This window comes from Tauraco erythrolophus, chromosome 28 (assembly GCF_009769465.1).
Source record: "Tauraco erythrolophus isolate bTauEry1 chromosome 28, bTauEry1.pri, whole genome shotgun sequence".
NCBI classification, from domain to species: Eukaryota; Metazoa; Chordata; class Aves; order Musophagiformes; family Musophagidae; genus Tauraco; species Tauraco erythrolophus.
The window spans coordinates 4,317,189-4,341,282 of NC_141492.1; the positions used below are offsets into that span (position 1 = coordinate 4,317,189).

The following is a 24,094-nucleotide window of genomic DNA, read 5'->3' on the forward strand; positions in this document are numbered from 1 at the left end:
GCGGTATTGGGGCTGTGCTGGGACCGTGCTGGGGCCGTACTGGGGCTAGGATGTCTCAGCACCGCCAGCGCGCCGGCACATCCCGGCAGCGGTGCGGATCGGGGCTGCCGCCGGACCGGGCTGGGCAGGGTCAGGTGCGCCGGGGGCCCGGGGGGGACCGCGCCGGGCTGGGCCGGGCCGAGCTGAGCCGTGCCGTGCCGCAGGGGCGGGCCCGGGCCCGGCGGGCCGAGCAAGGAGCCCCGGCGGGGCCGCCGCTGCCGCCCGCCCGCGGGAGCCGCCCAGCGCGGGGGCAGCCGTGCGGCGGCGGCGCGGGGAGCGGGGAGCGGAGCGGGGCGGCAGCGGCATGAAGTCGCGGCGAGACAGGCTGAAGATCCCCTCGCTGACCTTGGAGTGAGTCGGGGCCAGGGCGCATCGGTACCGAGACCGGTACCGGGGGCGGGCGGCGGCGCCCAGGGGCATCCCCATCCCGCAGCATCCTCATCCCGGTCCGTCCCCATCCTGGAGCATCCCCCGTCCCTCTGCAGCCCCATCCCGGTCTATCCTCATCCCAGAGCATCCTCATCTCTGTGTATCCCCATCCCGGAGCATCCTCATCCTCGTCCATCCCCATCTTGGAGCATCCTCCATCCCAGAGTATCTCCATTCCAGCCCATCCCCATCTTGCTCCATCCCAGTCCATCCTCACCCTCGGGCTGCAGGTCCCAGCCCTTCCTCCCACATCCACAGCCCCGGAGCCCCTGTGACACCCCTGCCTCAGCAGCACCAGACCACCCGGTGTCTTCCTCCCACCGCTGCAGCCATAGACCCCGCAGTGTCCCTGCTCCCCCTCCAGCTCTGCCCCACATCCCCCTCCCCTCCCTGCCTGTCCCCCCAGCCCTGCTCCCCCCCTGCCTCCAGCCCTTGGCTCCCCTCCACCCCTTGGCCCCTCTGCTCTTGGCCCCTAGCCCCCTTCAGACCCCCCAGCCTGACTGGAGGGCTGTGCCACCGGGATGCCCACCGGCACCCACTGACACCGCGCTGGCACGTCTTGCTTTGCAGCTTGTCTCCGAGCAGCCAGAGCCCGACGCTGCTGAGCCCCTGCAGCCCCTGCAGCCCCTGCAGCCCCTTACTAACCCTGCACCCCTGGAGGTAAGACCCCCCCAAACCCTTCCCGGGCACCGTGGTCACCAGCTCCAGGGAAGGAGTGGCGGGAAAAGTGGAGATGGGGGCAGCAAGGTGGGTGTCCCCCACCAGGGATGCCCCGGGGGGCCCCAAAAGCGGCGCTGTCTTCTGCAGGGCTATGTGGCCAGGATCTGTCCCCAGCCCCGCGCACCCCGAAAGCAGCCTGGGCTGGCCGTGCCGGTGGGCTCTGTCTCTGCTGCCAACTGGTCTGTTTCAGGGAGCCCTGACGGGAATGCCATGGCTGTAGCTCGAGCTCTGCTCTGAGCATCATTGTTTTGAGGTGGAGATCACCTCGAAATCGGACCAGGGCACCCGTGACAGAAGTAGGGTGGGCGTGGGGGTAGCACCTTCACCCCACCTGGGAAACCTCCTTCACCGCCTTTTCTGCAGGGAAGGGGGTTTGGGCTGCTCTGGGGGATGGGTACCCCCCACCCAAAATGCCGCAAGCTCCTTGCGGTGCCCCATGGGTGCTGCTGTCGCGGAGGTGGGCAGCCAGACCCTGCGGTGTGTGCCAGTTGCGCTCTGCCCTGGGGACAAGGTGCAGTGGGTGTACTGGCACCTGGCTGTCACACCCAGGCCCTATGTCCTGTGGTGGCTACGGGGCAGAGCTGCAGCCTGCCTGGCACCCACAGGTGACGTTGGGTGCCTCCGTCTGCTGCGGAGAGCTGCTGGCGCCAGGCGAGAAGGAGTCAGCGGGGAGCCGTGCCGCTGCTCAGCAACCGGCAGAGCCATTTGTTGCGGGCAGACAGGAGCCAGAGTGCTGCCCACGCTCTGCCCGCACCCGGGGTCCCTGCCTGCCACGCTCCCGCCACGGGCCCTGGCTGCCACCCCTCGCCCACCGTGGCGGTGGTGCGGGGACAACCAAGTGCAGCCACATGGTTGCTCACCTCGGGGACGGTGGTTTTGGGGTGGTCATGGTGGGGATGGGATGGGGACAAGGATGGGGATGAGGACAGGGATGAGGATGGGCAGCCTGGCAGCCCCCCTGGGTGCCTCCACGTGCCAGGCTTGGTGCTGCCCTTTCACCATGCTGAAACCCTGCCCAAACCCACCGGCGCTGGGATTTCTGGCCGTGGCACTGACCGGCTGCTGCCCGGCAAGCGTGGTGATACTGTCCCACGTGGCTCTGGAGGCTCTGCTGCACTCGGTGTGCCGCCACGTGGGGTTTTGCCACTGGCACTAAGGAGGGTGGCTGTCACTGGGTCTTTGCTTGGGATTTTTCTTGATTAAACGGGAAAGCCGGAGTGGGAGGAAGGCTGCGGGGCGCTGCCCGGGGGTGCCAGGGGTGTGCTGGAAGGGTGCCGTTAGGAGAGCACTCCCCTTGGGGGAGCGCCCAGGCTTTGGGGTAACCCCTGCTGACTTGGGGAGGGGGGGGATTTGTACCCCTTTAATGCACAAGCGGTGGATGCTGCATCTCCATGGTAACCCTGACCCCATTTTGGGGTGTTGTCCCATCTCTACGATAACCCCGACCCCATATCGGGGCGCTGCCTCGTTTCTATGGTAACCCCGTCCCCCCCCATTCCTCCCCCACCCCTTTTGGGGGTGCTACCCCCGTCTCCATAGAAACCTCGACCCTGTTTCGGGGCGCTGCCCGTCTCCATGGTAACCCCGGCGCCGCCGGGCGGGAAGGGGCGGGCGGGCGGCGGGAGGCGGCGGCGGCGGGAGCGCGGCCCGGCCCCGGTCCCAGCCCCCGGCGCGGTCCCGGCCCCGCGCGCCCCCGGCGGCGCCGCTCGGCCGTGCCGGTGGATGCGGCCGGGCCCCGGTGGGGCCGAGCCGCCCGCGATGTCGGACCCGAGCTGCTGGGGAGCCGCCCGGCCCGGTTACCGGGGCCAGCGGGCCGCCGGGGCCCTGCTCCAGCGCTCCAAGAGGTACCGGGCGTGGGTGGGGGGCACCCCGGCGGGCGTGGGTTGGGGGGCTGGGCAGCGGGGTGCGTGGTTTGGGGGGGGGGCTTTGCACCGGCGATGCACCCGGGGTGCGTGGGGTTGGGGAGGGGGGGAGCGGGGGCGGGGGGCAGTGGACTGCATGAGTTTGGGGGGGCTGTGCGCTGGGGGCATAGTTTTGGGGGGTGGGGGTCTCTGCACCGAGGAGAGCACCGGGAGGTGTGTGGTTTGGGGGGGGGTCTGGGCACCCCCAGGGGTGCACACTGAGGTGTGTGGTTCGAGGGGGTCTGGGCACCCCCAGGGGTGCACACTGAGGTGTGTGGTTTGGGGGGGGTCTGGGCACCTCCAGGGGTGCACACTGACATGTGTGGTTTGTGGGGGGCAGGCACCGGGAGTGTGTCTTTTTGGAGGGTAGGGGGGGCTGTGCATTGGGGAGGGTGTTGGTTGGGAGCCCAGTGCCATGGGGGGGGTGCAGTGTTTAGGGTCCTGGGGCATTAGGGGATGCCTTTTTTGGGGTGCTGTGCGCCAGTCCCCGGGGGTTGCAGCTCTTTTCACCAGGGTTCATGTTGGAGGGGGGGTCTTGTAGGCATGGGGGGTAATACCCCTGTGTCAAGGTGGGCGCCGCACCCATAGGACGTGCCACATCAGGGTGAGGGTCCCCAGGGTGCCATGGGTGGGTGGGAAGGGGCCAGTCCTGTGGGGCGGGCAAAGTTGGGGGGCAAAGGGCTCACACGCCCTTTGGCAGTGGGGCTGGGAGGGGTAGCCTGAGCTGCTGGGGGGGCTACCCGAGCTCTTTGCTGCTGGGAGGGCTACCCGAGCTCTCCAGCTGCAAAGCCAGGCTTGGCACAGGTAGGTAGGTGGGACATGTCCCCAAGGAGGGGGACGGGCACCTGGGAGAGGTACAATGAGCACCCGCTGAGCCCCCAGGTGCGGGTGGTGGAGACTGGCACCTCCACCCAGCAGATTTGGGGTGCGGTAGCCAGTCCAAGGCATAAAACCCTTCCACGGCTTTATAATTAAAAAGGTGTTTAAGACAGCGCGGAGGCGGAGGGGACATATTCCCGTGGTGAACGGTTTTTAATATTCCCGTGGGCTGGCACGGCACGACACGGTTGCTTAGCAAATGGATCCATCCAGCGCCGCTCCCAGCCCCGGGAAGGCACGTGCTTTGCCCAGGCTGCGGGAATTACGGCTGCCGGCGTGCGAGGACGGGCGAGAGGGACTCTTAATAAATGAGAAAAGGCATCGGATGAGGTTTTCCAACGTGGGATGGTGGAGCTGGGGGGACCCTGGGAGGGATGTGTAATGGGAGAGATGATCTAGGCTGGAGTCATCTGTCTCCAGCTGAGCGTGATGAGGCTGTAATTCTCCTGAAGGGCAGAGGATTTGCTCTTCTTTCATCAGTATTCCTAGAATCCACGGCGAGAACCGATCTGGCCTATTTTAGAGCGGCCAGAAAGCATATGATGTTATTTAGTGGGATTAAGAGATCTGAGGGATCCCAATTTCCTGCGGGGCGGATGCAGAGATGGCCAGCCTGGGGCAAGGCGGCTGGCGATTCAGTGGCTGATGGGGCTCTTCTCCTGCGTGGATGCTGCCCGTGGCCGTTCACACCTCGCACGCCGCAGGGAAACGTGCCAGCAGACGTGACAGGTACTGTTCCCTACCCGCCGATGGGAAATCACGGCACAGGGATGCGCTGGGATGCATCCCAGGGCACGGGGCGGTTTCTTTAGGCTATTTTCTTGCAGCGCAAAGAAATAAATCAGTCTATACCCAATTTGTCACCCCACAATTGCCTGCGAGGATTTGGGATTTTGCTCTTGGGAGGTGCCCGCCGTGTCGCTTGGTGCCCCCGGGTGGGTTCATAAGAGCATCCGCAGCACCAGGCTTTCGGCTGGGGTGGGACGAGGGGCCGGAGCAGCTCTGCGGAACGATGCTGGGTGCTTGGTGGGGTTGTGAAGATGCGGTGGGGTTGTGCAAGGCCTGTGCCAGGCCCTCCAGACCCCGGTCCCCAGCTTCCCCCATCCCAGCCTGCCCCATCCCCAGGCGCAGCGGAGCTCAGTGCTGTCAGAAGTCACACCGAAGAAACGTCGTGGAGAAATTCGGGATGCAGCTTCCTGGTTCAGCAGGTTTCGACATTGAACACAGACATATCCCACTGGAAGATGTTTTTTTCCCAGACGCAGTTATCCACAGCACTTCCCCAAATCTCCAGGCACGTGGGCACCGCATGCCACTTTGGGGGTCATGGAGGAAAACCGTCATCCGCAGCCACCTGCGAAAGGGAGCTGGGAGCGCCGGCGCGTGTTCGGAATCACGCAGCCAGGAGCGGAGCCGCCGGCTGCACTTTGAGACTGTGCCCACTCCCTTATCGGCCCGACCTGCCCTCGCAGCCGCGCTGCCCCCACCCCCCTGCACCCACTTCACCCCAAACCACCGCCTTGCTGCCTGGTATTTGCCCACCGGCAGTGCCCAGCATCGGGCTGGCATCTCACACACGCTGCTCAACCCTCCTGGGAAGTTTTAGGGGTCGGATCCTGTGGGAGCAGAGCGGGACGCTGCAGTCCCTCCGTGTGTTTCCCAGCGCTGGCCCTGCCTGTGGCCGGGGGGTTTAGCGGGACCCTCGGCATTGCACGGTGCCGACTCTTTGCTGCCAAACGCGGCTCGCCCGGATCCTGGCAGAGCCATTTGCTGGTTAGAGCTGTCGGTGTTGTGCTGCGCAGCCAGATCCTGCCCTTCCCGCAGCTCCGAGGAGGCAGCCTGCGGGAAGCTGCCGGATTTTGCTCTGTCTCCTGCCTGTGGATGTGCTGGCTGTGCCATGCCGTGCCATGCCGTGCCGAGGCCCGGGTGCTGGCACCAGCAGGTAGCGGGGAGGTGCTGGTTCCTCCTCGTGGGCAGCCTCGGGATGGGTGACACGTTATTGTGCTCCAGGTTTTGGGCTCACACCGGCTGTCACGCACTCTCTGCATCCCATAAAATATGTGCCGGATGGCAACGGCAGCACCGCGGCTGAGGCAGCCTCAGCATCGGCAGCGCGGGAGATGCCGACGGCAATTTTCCACTCCATTTTTGGTACCAAATGTGCAATTAGGTGATGGAGGCAGAGAGGGCAGCAGCCCCCAGCTCCCGCCTTCGGGGTTCCGCAGCTCATCCCTACCCCGGGCTTGTTTTTGGCCCCCGGTTTCGGTGTGGGGCAGGATGGGAACCAGCCGCAGGCGAAGGGGGGTTAAAGTGGCGCAAGATGGTTGCGGAGCCGAGGGTGGAGCGCGGAAACAGGAAGCGTGGGGCCTCCCTCTGTGTCACCCTTACGGGAACTTGCTTCGTTAAAGCTTTGTTTTCGCTTCCAAAATGAAACCTCATGAGCCGGATCGAGCCCCTCATCCCCTGGGATGTGTGTCCCCCCCCAGTACAGAGATGCACGTGCACCCCGGTCCTCGTGGCACGGCCGAACGGCCGAGCCGGCTGCTTTCTGCAGCCCTCCTTGGCTCATCAGCCCCTGCTCGTGCCACTCTGCTGGCACGGCGCGGTTGGTTGCAGTGCCTCAGTTTCCCATCCGGCGCCGGCGGCACGAGGCTGCGGTTTGCTGTCGCTCCGGGGGTGGGTGCTGGGCTGTGTGTTTGTGGCGGTGGGTGCTGCAATGGGTGCTCAGGCCCGTGTTTAAGCAAGAAAAGCAAACAGAGGGGCTGGGAAGGGGTGAATGGTTGGGGGGGGGGGGGGGGGCAAAGATTTCTGTGCCCCCCGGTGTCACAGCTCAGCTCTGGTGCTGAGCAGGAGGCTCTGAGCCCTCCGGAGCTGCTGCAGCTCTGGGTGAGCTCGGGGCGGTCAGAGGGTGCATGTCCCAGGGACCCCTCATCCTGGGTGCAGGGAGGGGGCAGCTGGCAGAGGACGGCTTTGGGGGGGGGGCCCGAGGAGCCTCCCCAGTCACCAGCTTGGCTGAGATGGTCAGTCTCGAGCAGAAGAATTGGGGCTCCCAGTGGAGATGGAGGACGGGGAAGGTCGTCCTCGGGCTCGAGCTTCTGCGCAGCGCTGTGGACATCCGTGGGTCCCTCTCGGCAGAGTGAAAGAGAACTTCAACGAGCTGGTTGTATTTTAAACACAAGGACACGGAGCTGCTGGAGCGGGTCCAGAGGAGGCCACAAAGATGCTCAGAGGGCTGGAGCACCTCTGCACTGGAGACAGGCTGGGAGAGTTGGGGCTGTTCAGCCTGGAGAAGAGAAGGCTCCGGGGAGACCTTCCAGCACCGTCCAGTACCTAAAGGGGCTACAGGAAAGCTGGAGAGGGGCTTTGGACAAGGGTGTGGAGTGACAGGACAAGGGGCAATGGATTTAAACTGGAAGAGGGGAGATTTCCATCAGATCTAAGGAAGAAATTTTTCCCTCTGAGGATGCTGAGGCACTGAAACAGGTTGCCCAGAGAAGCTGTGGCTGCCCCATCCCTGGCAGTGTTCAAGGCCAGGTTGGATGAGGCTTTGGGCAACCTGGTGTAGTGGAAGGTGTGCCCGTGGCAGGGGGGTTGGAACGAGATGGTCTTTAAGGTGTCTCCCAACCCAAACCATTCTGTGGTTCTACGATTAAATGGGATTGAAATGAGCTGCGTAGGGCAGGAGCGGGGCTGCAGCATCCCTGCGGGCCGGTGGGCTTTTCCAGGCTGGGCCACACTTGCAAGGCAACCACGGGCTCGGGGCTGGGAGGAAAGGAAGAAGGAAATTCCTGCCAGAAGAACTGAAATCTTGTGAGTTGAGAGGGTGGGAACGGAGACGGTGATGTGAAGGTGGTGATATGGAGATGGTGATACGGAGACCTGGCACTTGCGGACACGGCGTTTCGGTTGTTTCGGAGGAGCTCCGCGGGATGCTGGGGCATGGCAGCGGGATGGGATTTTCGAGATGGAGCAGGATGGATTGTGGCCGGCAGCCGCTTGGTGTTTCCATCGCTTCCTCCTTTTACATCCCTTTTTCTATCCCTGCCCTTGGCACCCTGCCCGAGAGGCTGCCCGCCCCTGCCCTCCCAGCGAGCCAAAACCAGAAGTGGGACCTCGACGAGACGGTTCGTCGTTAAAAATAACCCCGGTGGCTCATCTCCGGCAGCGCTGAACCGGGAACGGACCTTCCCTGCGGTGGGAGAGATCCGTAATCGATGGGGTGGTGGCAGCTGACTCCCCTGGCACGGGGCATCACGTACCAGCAGACCATACGTGCCCGAGCCCATCCAGCCCTGCCTGTCCTTCCCTTCCCCAAATTAATTCCCTCTTTTTCTTCCCCAGTTGCCGAAGCAGCAATAGGAAGAGCTTGGTGGTGGGCACCCCCTCTCCCACCCTCTCGCGGCCTCTCTCCCCGCTTTCCGTGCCAACAGGTAAGGGATGTCCCAAGGGGTGGCTCCAGCATCTCCCCAAATTACCCCAATATTTTGGGGGGGGACCCTCCTGCTCCGGCAGCACCTCGTTAGCGGCAGCAGGCTGGCTCCTGGCCGTGGGTGCCTTTTCCAGGAGGGAATAGCTCGGGAAATGACTGATGCCCTCTTGCCCCGTGGCACCCCGGGCACCGTGCCGGGGCGGCTGTGGGAGTGACCTCTCCCGCTTTGTCCCCGCAGCCGGGAGCAGCCCCTTGGACAGCCCACGCAACTTCTCCGCCAGCACCTCCATCAACTTCCCCTTCGCTCGCAGGTGAGCTCCCAGACCCCCTTGTTATTAATTATGATTATTTGTTAATAATCATTATGAATTATTGAATAGGGAATAATTATAGTGAATAATTATAGTAAATATAGTGAATATATAGAATATAAATATACTGAATAATAATTATTATTCCCTAATAATATAATTATTCACTAATAATTATTATTCACTAATAAATTCACCAGCTGGGACTATTCTGTTGATCTCAAGTGATTTGTTTTGATTTTTTTTTTCCTTTCTTTTTTTGTCTCCTGGATTTTTGATCCGGTGGCGTTTGCCCTGCGGTGCCCGGTGCCTCCCACTCCCCCAGCCATGCTCCTCGGACTGACAGGCAAGTACTGGGAACGGGCTGGGGCTGCGTTCGGGGTGGGATTGCTCTGGGACCAGGCTCCCTGCAGCTCTGGGAGCAGAAATATCCCTATTTCCATCACACCGTCCCGGCCACGAGCTCAGCACCAGCGCAGACCCGCTCCCAATGGATGCTCAGCCGATATCCGGGGATGGATGCTCGGCCACGTCCCCGCCGAGGCGGATCTTGCTGCAGCCCCTGCCCAGCCTGGCTGCTCCAGAGATGCCAAAATCCTGTTTAAGTAATTAATTAATTGTGCACATGGAAACAAACGGCTGATTTTAACCCATCGATCGTCACATGGAAAAAAGCTGGAGGCTTACAGATGGTTTTCACGCTTGTAACGGAGCGAAAAGCCGAACCGTGGGGCCGGGGGTTTGGGAGCCTGCACGCGGTGGGGCCGGTGCCAGATCCGGCACCGTGCCAGCTCCTGCTGGCCTTGGCCTCACATGGGAAACGGCGACGGGAGGCGAAGGGCCTCGTCTTGACCTGGACGTTGCCCCATCCATTAGAAACGTTTCCGAGAGGAAGCGTTCGCCTACGGATGAGCCGTCGCCTTCCTGTTTATCAGCAGGCTCTGCTCCGCGGCGCCTGCGTCCTGGGATGAGCCTTTGGGAATCCCCGTTTCTCATAGAACTGAGTCCCAAAAGGCTGAATTTTGCTCTAATTAAAAATCAGATTCTCACAGGGGTGATTTTTTTTTTCCCCCTCCGTCTGAATCGGATCCGGTGCCCGGCCGAGCCCCGGTGCTGTCACTGTCCCCATGGATACCTGCATGGAGGGTTATGGAACAGCCCCCCTCTCCTCCAAACCCCTCTTATGTCACTCAATTTCAATCCATTCTGAAAAGCTGTTTCAGGGCTTTATTATCCCAGCCAAACCTGCATCCTCCTCCCCATCCGTATCGCTCCGACGTGATTTATTGCCACTCAGATGTTGGTTTTCCCCCTGATTGTCCCCTTTGCTCGTGCAGGGCTGATGGCAGAAGGTGGTCACTGGCTTCGCTACCCTCCTCCGGCTACGGGACCAACACCCCCAGCTCCACTGTCTCGGTAACGTTCGCTTTCTCGTGGCAGCAGGCAAGAAAAAACCTCTAAACCCTTGGGTTTTGGTGAAACGCTCACCGAGCCCTGCGGCGCCGGGTGCTGGGCAGCCCCTTCCTGGAGGACCGAGTGCTTTGGCTGCACCGCGCTGTCCCGATGTGCCTTTAAGAAAACTATAGAGCCCAGCGAGTGGCTCACAGCATCCCTGGGGGGTCTCGGTGTCCCCAGGGCTCTCAGCATCCCTGGGAACCACAGCATCCCATCCCCAGGGGTCACAGTGTACCTGGGAGTTCTCAGCATCCCATCCCTGGGGGGCTCAGCATCCCATCCCTGGGAGGTCTCAGCATCTCATCCTTGGGGGTCACAGCATCCCTGCGTGTCACAGGTCGAGCACACGGGGCCCATCCTGACCACACGGGGGAATGGCCAGGCAGGAACTGCCCGGGATGCTGCGGGTACAAGGGATGGGGCTCAGTGGAGCTGGACTGAGCGGGAGAGTGGGGGGTGGTTTGGGGTGGGAGTGGGCAGCACAGACCTCCTGGGCCGGCCTTGCCGTCTGTATTTCCCATGATGGAGCGCAGAGTGTGCTGCCCATCAACGCTGCCAGCCTCCAAAGAGGCTCCAAGGAATATTTCCCTCACGGGTTTGCTGGTTTCCACCCCAGTGCTGGGAAACACGGATCCGTCTCCTGACGCCTGGCATCTCTCTTCCTTTCCAGTCGTCTTCATCCTCCCAGGAGCGCCTGCACCAGCTGCCGTACCAGCCCACCCCCGACGAGCTCCATTTCCTTTCTAAGCATTTCCGCAGTACGGAAAGCGTCACGGATGAGGAGGGGCGGCACTCGCCCTGCCTGCGCCCACGATCCCGGAGCCTCAGGTACAGCACCCGCCATGGGGAGCATCCACGGTGCTGCCAGGATGATGGCACCGAGTACCGGCGCGTCCAGCGCATCCTCTGCCCTCTCATGAGCTGTTCCTGGGGCGTCCTGGTCCTGCTAAGCCCATTCCGTGGTGTTGACCCCCATGTGGGTTTTCCCCTGGCAGGGGAGCAGAGAAGCTACAGCTTGAGGTTGTAGATGCCCCATCCCTGGAAAGGTTCAAGGTAAGGTTGGACGGGGCTCTGAGCAACCTGGTCTAGTTGAAGTTGTCCCTGCTCATGGCAGGGAGGTTGGTCTAGATGACCTTTAAAGGTTCCTTCCAACCCAAGCCGTTCCATGATCCTATGATCCCTGGAAGTGTTCAAGGCCAGGTTGGATGAGGCTTTGAGCAACCTGATCTAGTGGAAGGTGTCCCTGCCCATGGCAGAGGAGTTGGAATGAGATGATCTTTGAAGTCCCTTCCAACCCAAATCATTCCATGAGTCTATGACTCTATGATCCTAAGCGCCATGATGATCTGGTTCTCAGCATCTCCTCGGCTGTTGGGATGTGGCATTGCTCTCCTGGCAGCAGACAACGCCTGAGAGTGAGATTTCCTGGGGCTGAAGCTGGAGAAAGTGGGATTTGTTCCAAAATAGTTGGTTTGCAGCTTTCTGCTCGATTGTCTCAAAGGTTTCGGTGGAGAGGAGGTGACCAAGGAGCAGAAGCCCAAGCCATGGCCTGACCTGCTGTTAAATGGTTAAAAATGGTTAAAAATCCCATTTCTGGGCTTGGATTGGGGAACAACACCTGTGTTTGCTGGGGCTGAGGATCAGCCTGGCCTTTGCCTCTGCAAAAAAATCAAGGAGCGGAGGTGGACGGGCATTTGCAGGCCGGAGAGAGGAAAATTTGGAGAGAGCATCGAGGTGGTGGCCATAGTGTCATGTGCCTGACCCTACGGACCTGCCAAGCTGCACGTTGTTGCTCCACGACTGTCTCCTGGGCAAGGAGCCGGTCACGTTTCCACTTGCCCAGCACTGGGAGCTTGTGCTTTTTGCAGGGGATGTTTTGGTTAAATCCTCTTTTCCTCGGAAAAAGCTCCCGCCCCTCTTTGCGCCAGAGGCAGAGCCGTAGCCCTGCGTGTTGCCGGCTGAAATTTTATTAAAATCAGATTAATTATCTGGCAAGGGTCTTGCAGGTGGTGAGGTTTTCACCGAGGAGATGCCAGCTCCGTGGTCGGCACGGCATGGCACGGCAAAGGCTGAGCTGGGGGTGGGCTGGGCCGACGGCGAGCGGCTCGGGTCTGGTTTTAATTACCGCGTTTATTAGAGAGCGGCTAACGAGCTGTTGGCTGCTCCTGCGACTCGCTTTGCATAAAGGCATCACCAGGCAGGGACAATGGTGGGAAGGTCCCTGCGTCCACCCCGGGAGTTTGGTTGGGTTTTTTTTTGGCTGATGAGCTGGAAAAAGGGCAACGATGGCAAGAAATTGCAGGATCCAGAGGGAAGGAAAGGATGAGGTCACGCTCCAAAGCCAAGTGACTGATGCACCAACCTCTCAGCTCCGGATTTTCAAGTGACTTGAGTTTGGAGACTTGGCTTTGCGGGAGGTTAACCGTCGCTGGAGCGGGTCCCAGGGACCTGCAGACCCATGCACAGTGGGAGGGATGCTGCTGGAAGTGCTGGCCCAAGGCTGACGGCTCTGCTTGGATGAGCTTTAACCGCTTGGGATTGGGAGTTAGGAGGAGGGAACAAATTGCTCTCCAGGGGCAGTAGCTATTTGCATAGATGTAAATGACTTGGACCTCATAACCCAACTGCCTTCCTCCCTCCACAGCCCTGGACGGACGAGTGGAACGTTTGATAATGAGGTTGTGATGATGAACCATGTCTACAAGGAGCGGTTCCCCAAGGTAACTGCTGGGACCAGGGAGGACGAGCACGTTAGTCCCTCTGTGGCATCCTGATAGCATCTTCTCCAGAACAACCTCTTCTCTGTGCTGGAAGATAGAATGCATGGGTAGATACTGGGGAGGGGTGTTGAGGACACTGGAAACGTGGGAACATGTGGGTCTGCATCATCACACACGCAGGCAGTGGTCTCTGGAGACTTTGGTGGAGCTTTTCCAGCCTGCTGGAAGTTGGGTCCCAGGTGGGGCCATGATGTGCACGTGGATGTTGGAGCTGCAGGAGGTGGTAGCATGAGATCTGGGCAGGCCAAACTCAACTTATGGTATGGGGTACGTGTTTCTGGGCATCACCATCCATTCCACCTTGCAGGCCACGGCCCAAATGGAAGAACGTCTGCAGGACACCATCACAAACTTCTCCCCGAGCAGCACTCTGCCACTGGCAGACGGGGTGCTGGGCTTCATCCACCACCAAATCATCGAGCTGGCCCGCGACTGCCTGGCAAAGTCACAGGGAGCTCTCATCACCTCCCGTTACTTCATGGAGCTGCAGGAGAAACTCGAGAAGATGCTCCGAGATGTGAGTACGGGGTAGTTCCATGCCCAGTGTCATCTTCTGAGGCCACCGATAGATGGCTGGCTTTTGTCTCCTCTTCGGCAGGCTCAGGAGCGTTCGGAGAGCGAGGAGGTGAAGTTCATTGACCAACTGGTGAGGAAGCTGCTGATCATCATCTCCCGTCCTGCTCGTCTTCTGGAGTGCCTGGTAAGACATGGCAGCTCCTGATGTGTCTTGTCTTTCATGGTCCTCTGCTCCTCACCATCCTGGCCAGGCTGTAGCAAGGAGCTAAGACCATTCCTAGCATTAAAAACCATTTCTCGGAGAGGAGAAGCTGTTTTTTCCTAGCAGAATAGGGAGATGTGAACTTCTTGGCCAGCTTTCTCATCCATTTTCAGGTTGTTTTTTTTCTTTTTCACCTGTTGTGCTGAATTTCTAAAACCTTCATGCTGTGGTTTCTGCAGCTGGAAGGAGCTCATGGGGTCTTATTTTTTTTCCATCAACCCTTTAGAATCTTGGAATGGTTTAGGTTGGAAGAGACCTTAAAGATCATCCAGTTCCAACCCCCCTGCCATGGGCAGGGACACCCTCCACTACACCAGGTTGCCCAAAGCCTCATCCAGCCTGGCCTTGAACACTTCCAGGGATGGGGCAGCCACAGCTTCTCTGGGCAACCTGGTCCAGTGTCTCACCACTCTCAGAGGGAAGAATTTCTGCCTTAGATCTCATCGAAATCTCCCCTCTTTCAGTTTAAAGCCATTGCCTTGTGTCCTGTCACTCCATGCCCTTGTCCAAAGCCCCTCTCCAGCTTTCTTGTAGCCCCTTTAGGCACTGGAAGGCTGCTGGAAGGTCTCCCTGGAGCCTTCTCCAGGCTGAACAGCCCCAACTCTCTCAGCCTGTCTTCATAGCAGAGGTGCTCCAGCCCTCAGAGCATCGTCTTCGTGGCCCTTTACATTGAGAACAGTGGGGGAATGATGGTAGAAACAGGAGCAGAGCTTTAACTTTCTCCTGCAAGCACCCAGGGCTTGTCCTCAATGACAGGTGTCACCTGTGAGGCTTAGAGGAAAGGCTTAACTTTGCAAAGTCTTGCTCCTCAACTGTTCTTGGTTTTTCCCCTGTCCAGGAGTTTGACCCAGAGGAGTTTTACCATCTCCTGGAAGCTGCAGAGGGACATGCCAAAGTTGGCCAGGGCATAAAGACCGATATTCCCCGATACATCATCAGCCAACTGGGGCTTGTCAAGGACCCGCTGGAGGGTAAGGAAGAGCTTGGGTTGGTGGCCCTGAGGTCTGCAGTGGGATGTGGACTCCCAGTTTGGCCACTGGCAAGCGTGAACAAGTGCATGGAGGTGGCATGGGGAGAGGCAGGGTTGAGTTGGTGTCATGGAGTGGGTCACAGCAGGACCAGGGCAGCATCCAAGTCTCCTGGCCAGCCCCACATCCCTCGTTATTGCTCCCAACACGTTCAGCAAAGCAGATTAAGTTCAAGAACGCTTAATCCATAGGAAACCATGGCCTTGGCGGGGGGAACCATAATCCCCGAAGAACACAGGAATTACTATGGAAAAAAGAATTATGTAAATGTTTAACCTTGTGCTGAACCTCTTAACGCGATGACCTGGATTTCTCCTTGTGATGGCTCGGGCAAAGCGTGTAGCTAAATCCCCATGGGATCTCCGAGTTTGGAGGGAGAGTGGTTGGTGGGGGGTTGTTTTGGTGGGGGTTGAGCATGAAGAAGGTGAAAACCATCCCTGTGTTCTGCAGAAATGGTCCAGCTGGATCACTTTGACAGCGGGAACACCATCACGCCGGAGAACGATGATGCCTGTGAGGTGAGCGCGGTCCTTCCTGCGTGTCCCACCTGCTGCCTCCAGCTTCGTCCTGCCTCACCCCACACTGAAGCTCCTTGCAGCAGCTCCTCTCCTGTCCTAGGCTGGGAGACATTAATTTGGGTTGTCTCCGAGGGTGACTTCTGTATTCAGGCGTAATATCTCACAGTCCCTCATCTGGCTTCTTGAGTGGGTGGAGCTCAAGTCGGCTCTTGATCCGCAGAGCATCTTGGTCTTGTGGTTTGGGGTTTGTGGCTGGAGAGGGCTCAGGGAGGAATGTCCTCTGGCAGTGAGGAGCACTCGGAGGTGATACATGATGGTGCTGGGGGAATTCCTGCCTGCACTCAGAGCTCCAGCACGCTGGGAAACGTTAAAAACCTTCTGTGTCTTCTTCAGAGCCAGCCTTCGGCCACCGCTCCTCGGAGGAAGCCCTGCGAGGGTGACTTTGAGACCATCAAACTGATCAGCAACGGGGCTTACGGGTGAGTTGGGAAGTTCCTAATGCTCATCTCCATCTGTAAACGTCTCCGAAGTCCTCCTCATCCAAGCCCCGCGGCGCTGCGTGGTCGGTCCTGCCGGGTGGAGGACGTGTTCTGAGGTCCAGCCGTTTCGCTCTGTCCTAGGGCCGTGTTCCTGGTGAGGCACAGGGAGACGCGGCAGCGCTTCGCCTTGAAGAAAATCAACAAGCAGAACCTCATCCTGAGGAACCAGATCCAGCAGGTGTTCGTGGAGAGGGACATCCTCACCTTTGCGGAGAACCCCTTCGTGGTCAGCATGTTCTGCTCCTTCGAGACGAAGCGACACCTCTGCATGGTGATGGAGTACGTGGAAGGTGAGAACAGGACTCAAGGCTGGAGGGAGGCGGGAACATCAATGTCTGAGCATCAAGGACACCACCCAGACATCTCCTGCCCTGCTGTGCTCCAGGGAGCGGAGGGAAGCATGAGGAGATGCTTCGGCGATCCTGAGTCTCACCTTGATGAAGGTGGTGGCCATGCTCACCCTCATGCCCAGGGATCAACGCTGCTCTGAGGAGGGATGGGAGGGTCTAGGTGGGAGCCTGGTTGGCAGGAGAGGCAGAATAGCCCTACCTGAGGACCTCCGTGCCTTCTCTGAGCCCCCTGTGCTCAGGAGGACCCATGTCCCCACAGGGGGGGATTGTGCCACGTTGCTGAAGAACATGGGCCCATTGCCTGTCGACATGGCGAAGATGTACTTCGCCGAGACTGTTCTTGCGCTGGAGTATCTGCACAACTACGGCATCGTCCACCGGGACCTCAAACCCGACAAGTGAGGACGTGGGTCAGGTCTGAGCAAGGACGAGGTTGGGTTTGGATGGGGAAGGGAGAGGTACTGATCCAAGCCAAGAGGGTAAGGCAGAATGAGGTCATGGGTTTTGGTGCCCAAAGACCTGGTTCTGTACCATTGCACCTGGACCAGAGGTCCTGGGGTCCAGCTGGTCCTGCCCAGGTTCTCCCCAAAAGCAAATGGCATCATCACGGGGCATCTGTCTTCTCTTCCAGTTTGCTCATCACCTCCATGGGCCACATAAAGCTGACAGACTTTGGTCTGTCAAAGATTGGCTTGATGAACATGACTACAAACCTCTACGAAGGGCATATGGAGAAGGACACTCGGGAGTTCATGGACAAGCAGGTACGAGGTCCTGCTCTGCTTGGCCGCTCTGCCATCACCAGGGCCTCGGGACCCATCACAAAGGGCATCGCAGAGGTGTCAGCCGCTGCTTCCCATGCAGGTCTGCGGCACTCCGGAGTACATCGCCCCAGAAGTCATCCTCATACAGGGCTATGGGAAGCCTGTTGACTGGTGGGCCATGGGCATCATCCTCTACGAGTTCCTGGTGGGCTGCGTCCCCTTCTTCGGAGACACCCCCGAGGAGCTCTTTGGGCAGGTCATCAGCGGTGAGTGTCGGTGGCCCCGTTGCTCCTCGGTTCGCTGTTCCCAGCCAGCCCAGGAGTTGTGGTTTGTCCTTCACGTGTGGACAGCTTTGTTCTTTCATTTCACACCTACTTAATTCTCACCGCCCCCCAACACTCCCTGTCGAGCTTTGTCAGAGCCTCCTTGACCGAGACTCCGTTGAGTGTCGAGGATGCTCCTCAAGCTTCGATTTCCCAGTTTGGGAGATGCTTTCATCTGCTGTGGCTTCTGGAGGACTTTCCTCTTGCCCAGAAGTGACTTCTCCTGCGACCTCATGTCATGTCCAAATTCTCCCAGCCGCTCCAAACTCTTTTTCCTTTTTTTTTTCTTTTTTTTCTCTTTTCTTGCAGATGAAATCATGTGGCCGGAAGGTGATGAGGCTCTTCCCACTGATGCCCAGGACCTGATCACACGTTTGCTGAGACAGAGTCCCCTCGAGCGCTTGGGCACCGGTACGCGTGGCAGCTCCTGTGCAGCGCTCCGGGCCAGGGGTGTCCCAGCACCCCGATTCCGGTCAAGCTCGCGTGGTGCTGAGACCAAAGCGTGTCCTGCTGCGTTGGGGATGCTCGGAGGAGGTCCTCTGCTCGGAGTTCACCCCGAGAAAGTCGCACAGGGCTCCGGACCATCCTGTTTTAAGCCATTGGCTCTGCATGGAGGAGGCACTGTGCCGTTGGGGATGGGAGCGGGAGCATCCCGGATGCTGCCCCGGCTCCCTGACCCGGGATCCTGTGCCTGGCAGGGGGAGCGCACGAGGTGAAGCACCATTCCTTCTTCCTCCACCTGGACTGGAACGGGCTGCTGCGGCAGAAGGCCGAGTTCATCCCGCAGCTGGAGTCAGAGGACGACACCAGTTACTTTGACAGTGAGGCCAAATCCATTTTCTCCCTTTGCCCCATCCCCTTATCCCAGCTGCCGCTTGGATGCTCCCGCGGGAGATGAACATCTCCTGGGTGAAGCCGAAGTCATGAAACAGATGCGATCCTGCGGCTGAAACTCTCACTGTCGCACCCCAAAAATTCTCTGGGATTTGGGACCAGGCTGCCAGCCACATTACAGCTCCCGGCGCATGTCGGTCGCACCGGGGCAGGCGGCACGCGGTGTGCTGCCGGCGGGTGACAGCGCTGCCTGCTCCGGCTCTTGCTTTCAGCTCGCTCCGAGCGGTACCGCCACTTGGATTCGGAGGACGAAGAAACCAACGATGAGGAATCGTCCGTGGAGATTGGGCAGTTCTCCTCCTGCTCCCATCGCTTCAGCAAGGTGCTCCGACCCCTCCTCCGGCACCCGAAACGATGGGCGCCACGGTCGTGCTGAGTGTCGGCGTCCTGGCTGACGCCGGAGTCCCTGGCTTCCCGAATTTCTCCTCCTCGCTGACAGCTTGTCTCCTCCTCAGGTGTACAGCAGCTCCGAATTCCTGGCAGCTCACTCCAACCTCAGCCTCTCGTCCTCCGACCAGAGTCACAGCGAGGACAAGGAGGAGCGGTGGGACAGGCACTCAGGCGACGAGGACAGGAACCGGCTGGCGGGCACAGAGCCCCGGTGCGTGCCGAGACGGGGAGTGCAGCGCTGATGGGGGCTTGTGCCAGCGCAGAGGGCTTGTGCTGGCATGGAGGGCTTGTGCTGGCACGGAGGGCTTGTGCTGGCACGGAGGGTTTGTGCTGGCACAGAGGGTTTGTGCCGGCACGGAGAGTTTGTGCCGGCACGGAGGGTTTGTGCCGGCATCGAGGGTTTGTGCCAGCATCGAGAGTTTGTGCCGGCACTGGGGGTTTGTACCAGCACGGAGGGTTTGCAGAGGTGTCGGTGGGACACGTCTGGGGTGCCGCAGCAGCTCGGTGCCATCCGCCTCGCCCATCTTTGGTTGTCCCGAGCCCTCCTGCTCTCCCCGCGCAGGCTCCGCTCCTGGACATCCTGCAGCTCCACGCCGTACACCTCCCGGCACGAGCGAAGCCGCAGCCCTGCCGCGCTGCCCAGCACCTACAGCCTGGACACCATGCCCAAGTTTGCCTTCTCCTCGGAGGATGAAAGCCCTTGTGTGGCGTCCTCCAAGCCGGAGAGACCCAAGTTTGTGCTGGGAGACCCCGACCTGGGGACCGGCGGCACGGTGAAGCCATCGGCGTTATCCGGTGCGTAGGCTGCGGGTGCCAGTGCGGGATGCTCCAGGGGCAGCGGGGGTCCTGCATGGCGTGAGGTGACTTCTCCACACCCCCAAACTCTCCCTCCTCCCCTCTGTGCAGCCGATCTCGTCAGCCTGAACCGCATCCGCCTGCGGAGCAACAGCACCGGCACCAAAAACTCGACTCCGCGGGGCCTGGAGCCGGGCAGGAGCCATCGGCCGAGCAGCCAGAAGGACGTGCCAGACAGGCAGAGAACCTCACCGGGCAGCCGCGTCCCCAAATCCGCCTCCGTCTCAGCCCTGTCCCTCATCATCACATCAGGTCCGTGTGCCGCGTGGTTTATCCTGCCGGATGGTGGCTGCCACATGGTTTTCTGGGGCTGAGCCGGCTTCTCCTGCTTGCAGATGACTTCGGCAGCGGCGCCCTGATGAGCCCCATCTCCCCCCACTCCCTCTCGTCCAACCCTTCTTCCCGTGACTCCTCGCCGAGCCGAGACTCGTCCCTCGCCATCGCCAGCCTCCGGCCCCCCATCATCATCCACAGCTCGGGCAAGAAGTACGGCTTCACACTCCGAGCCATCCGCGTCTACATGGGGGACAGCGACGTCTATACTGTCCACCATATGGTCTGGGTACGTGGCCTGGGGTCCGCGTGGGGTGGGACTGGTGGTGCTGGATACTGCGTTTCCCAATGGGAAAAACCCCAGGAGGAAACTTAGGTTTGGTATCCGAATAAAACCTTGGTGTTTGGCTGGCAGAGCGTGGAAGAGGGAAGCCCGGCGCAGGAAGCGGGGCTGAGAGCGGGCGATCTCATCACACATGTGAACGGCGAGTCGGTGCTGGGTTTAGTTCACCGGGACGTCGTGGAGCTGCTGCTGAAGGTAAGTCACCGGAGCCACTCTGCTCACCCGGGACCGGCGCATCAATCCCGCGGCTCTCCGGCGTCACTGAGGCAGGAGCCGGTTCGGATCCGGTGCTTGGATCCGGCACGCGGCAGCGGTTTGTTTTCCATCCCTCAGAGCGGGAATAAGGTGGCCCTGCGGACCACCGCCCTGGAGAACACCTCCATCAAAATCGGCCCCGCTCGGAAAAACAGCTCCAAGACGAGGATGGCGCGGAGGAGCAAGAAGAGCAGGAAGAGGGATGGGCAGGACAGGTGGGTAGAACCGGGGCATGGTAAAACGGCATTTGTCCTGGGGTGTCCTTCCAGGGGGACACTCCAGCTCCACCATACCAGGGGGGTCCAGTGGGGTCCGGTCCTGCCAGCACTGGCTTGGCACTGGCTCAGCAGACTCTCAGCCACTGGCTTTAAGGAGAATCATAGAATCATGGAATGGTTTGGGTTGGAAGAGACCTTAAAGGTCCTCTAGTTCCAGCCCCCCTGCCATGGGCAGGGACACCTTCCACTACACCAGGTTGCCCAAAGCCTCATCCAACCTGGCCTTGAACACTTCCAGGGATGGGGCAGCCACAGCTTCTCTGGGCAACCTGTTCCAGTGCTTCACCACCCTCATTGTAAAAAATTTCTTCCTTGTATCTGGAAGATATGAGATATATCTGGAGAAGCTGAGGCTGTTCCTGTCCCCCTCCCAGGAGAAAATGCCTTTTCAAGAAGATCTCCAAGCAGTCGTCGGTCCTGCACACCAGCCGCAGCTTCTCTTCCGGTCTCCACCACTCGCTGTCCTCCAGCGAGAGCCTCCCGGAGTCCCCCACGCACAGCGTGTCCCCGGGCCCCCCGACACCCTGTCGCAGCCCCGCTCCCGACCTGCCCCCAGGTACCCCGACCTACGGCGAAGGCTGGGGGGGTCTGCTCCGCCACGCGTCCCCCCCATCCCTCACTGTCAACTGTTTCTCTTTGGCAGATGCCGTGTCCCCGCAGAGCACCTCTCCTTCCTCCAGCACCCCGACGTCACCCGCCGGCCATGTGCGCCCCAGCTCCCTGCACGGGCTGGCACCCAAACTGGGTGGCCAACGGTACAAAGTGGGACGTCGCAAATCCACCAGCAGCATCCCCCCCTCGCCCCTTGCCTGCACCCCTTCCTCCGCCCAGCGCCCACCTTCCCCCCAGCGCTCCCCGTCCCCCCTCCCCAGCTACCCCAAAACCCCCCACTCCTTCCAGGGCAAGACCCTGTCCCCCCCCACCATCGTCCGGCAGAGCTCGCGGCCCCGCAGCGCCGACTGCCCCCGCTCCCCCCTCCTCAAACGCGTCCAGTCGGCCGAGAAGATCGTCACCATCCTGGCGGAGAAGAAAACCGCCGGCGGCCGCAAGCTGGGGCTGGAGCTGCCGCCCATGGATGGGGACGCCGCCAGGGAGGGCGAAGCACCGGCGTACCCCGGTGAGCACGGTTATCACCCCGCCGGCTGCCGGCTCGCGGAGAGGCACGACCGGGACCAGGAGGTGGTTGTCATGCGGCGCTTGAACCTCTCCGAGCGTCGAGACTCCTTCAAGAAGCAAGAAGCGGTTCAAGAAGTGAGTTTCGATGAGCCGGAGCCGGTGCCGGCAAGCGAAGCCGGCGGCAAGAGTGAAGCCGGGCAGGGTGCGGCTCTCCGGTGCGGCGGTGTGGAGCCAAAGCTGAAGTCCAGCCCGGTCCCGCAGATCGCGGTGCAGGGCTCCGAGAGCGACGAGCAGGAGCTGGCGGTGGCCGAGTGGGAATGCCAGGGCTCCTACCCCATCGGCAACGCCGAGCAGCTGGACCGCACCATCTCCTCGCCGTGGCGGGATGCGTGCGAGCATCGGGACCGCGGCTCCCGGCAGCACCGGAACTGCGGGGAGAGAGCAACCAGCCACCGGCATCCACCATGGGTGCCACCAGCACTGCCAGGACGGGGCCAGGAGCCGGCGGGCACTCAGCTCTCGGCACCCCGCGGCAGCGCGTGGAGCGGGGCCAAGTACACCTGAGCCCCGCGCCAGCACTCAGGGTTGGTTCCGGCTTCCCACGACATCCCACCACCTCCCCGAAAAAACCCATCCTGCGTGGTGTATCCATGAGATCAACGTCCCCGGAGCCGTTTTGGACGTCGGCGCTGGCCGTGCCCTGGCCCTTCCGCTCCCCCGAAGGCTTTTTGTACTCCCTGAAAGATGCTCATATTTTTCTAGAGACGCGGGAGCTTTTCCGGCAGCGGCGGAAGCGGCGTTTCCCCGGCAGGGCCCCAACCTTTGTGTATAGAAAGGACTCGATGCAAATATTCCATAATTAATTTATTACTTTTATAAGCTAAACGGGCCGTGTGGGACTGTCACAGGGTCCGACCCGGCTCCAGGGTGGGAGATCCCAGGTTTTTCCGTGCATCTCGCAGCCGGATGACACGCCGTTTTCTAACCTTGCAAAGACCCACTCATTTTTCCCCACTTTTTAACTTGAGTTTTAGCTGGAAACACCCCAAAACTCCTCAGAAACCCTCCTCAGAGGGAGTAATTGTAATATTTAAAATAAAAAATCCCCCAAAACCCCCAGCAGCATCCCCAGAGGCTGGCAGCCCAAGCGGGGATGCGTATGGGTGATGCGATACGCGTGTGGTTCGTCGTACAATGATGCATATGGTTTGTTTTACACGCGGGTAGCGGATGTAAAGGTTTTAATTCTTTTATTTGGAGCCTTTTGGAGCCACCCGGCTGCATCCGCCCTTCCAGTTGGGAAAAGCTGAGATGTCCCCACGGGGTCAGCAGTCGGATGCGAATATCAATGGGATTTTAGGGTCGGTTTTTGCTCTTTGCATTTCTTCTGCCGCCATGTCCCACGGTTTTTGTCAGTCGGTGCATACGGGCAGCCATAAAAAGCCAATATATTATTATTTTAAAAAAAAATCCCCCACCCCGCCAGCGCCTGTGCTGCCGTTTCATTCGTAATTTGGACATTTCACCCCCCCTCCTCCCTCCCGTCGCTTTTTATCCAGCAAACCTCACCTCAGCCCCCCGTTTCCCCCCGTTTCTACTGGTTTTTATGATGTAAACGTTTCCGTTTGGTAACGCATGAACCGGCTTTTGCCCCCCCTACCCCCCCCACCGCTGCGGTTTGCTGCCGCGGTGCTTTGAGCATCGTGTTGGTGATGGGGGGGCGTCCCCGGTTTGCCGACCCCACTGCCGTTGGGCATCACCGCGCCGCTGCTGACGGGCACGTTTCCTACCCCGGAGCGGGTGGTGGATTTTTTTGGCTGCGTGTTGGAATATTTTGGTCACATGTGGTTTGTGCCGGGCTCCGTATCCTGCTTCTTCCTCCACCGTCTGTATTAAGGTCTCGGGAAGGCAGCGGGGTTTGGGGGGAGACACTGGGCACCCCCTGCCCATGGGCACCGTGGGAAGGGGAGCTCAGCCGTGCACTGGCAGCATGGAAATAGCGGGAAAAGGATTTTTTTGAATGGAAAATGTCTTAAAAGCCGAGGGGCCCGTGTCTTCCTGCCCAGCGCCCGGCTCTGTTCTCACCTTCGGGAAGTTTTATGTTGTATTAAAATTGTTCCTTGCTATGAGCCGCGGCGTCGTGTCTGCAGCAGGGGGTGGATGTGGTGCTGCTGGCACTGGAGTGTGGCTGGGCAAGGAGCACCCGCTGCACAGGGTGATGGCGAGGGGTCAGCGGGGGTTGGTGGGTGCCAGAGCTGCTCCAGCTCAGGCAGGGAGGGCTGGGGAACGTGGCCCTGCTGGCAGCACGCCTGGCACCGAGCCTGTCTCTGGCCCTGGGCCTGGACTGTCAGTGCCACCAGTGCCTGGTGCAGTGCCCCGTGTCCGCAACACCCAATGCCCAGTGCAGTACCCCAGGCCTGGTGCAATCCTGATGCCTGGTGTGGCGT

At 60.3% G+C, this 24,094-nt stretch overlaps 1 protein-coding gene across 1 annotated transcript; it reads left to right on the plus strand.

Moving 5' to 3' along the window:
- The first annotated feature begins 343 nt into the window (after positions 1–343).
- Positions 344–22,211, plus strand: MAST3 (microtubule associated serine/threonine kinase 3). Its single transcript, XM_086627883.1, has 28 exons — positions 344–390; positions 1,039–1,128; positions 8,310–8,398; positions 8,636–8,708; positions 9,034–9,054; positions 10,046–10,124; positions 10,834–10,991; positions 12,808–12,883; positions 13,251–13,460; positions 13,542–13,643; positions 14,560–14,692; positions 15,200–15,267; positions 15,661–15,746; positions 15,888–16,096; positions 16,416–16,554; positions 16,788–16,920; positions 17,021–17,186; positions 17,553–17,654; positions 17,942–18,064; positions 18,350–18,459; positions 18,593–18,738; positions 19,090–19,322; positions 19,434–19,634; positions 19,718–19,944; positions 20,071–20,193; positions 20,332–20,468; positions 20,906–21,087; positions 21,175–22,211. The coding sequence occupies exons 1-28, from the start codon at positions 344–346 to the stop codon at positions 22,209–22,211; spliced, it is 4,500 nt and encodes a 1,499-aa protein (XP_086484009.1).
- The last annotated feature ends 1,883 nt before the right edge of the window (positions 22,212–24,094 follow it).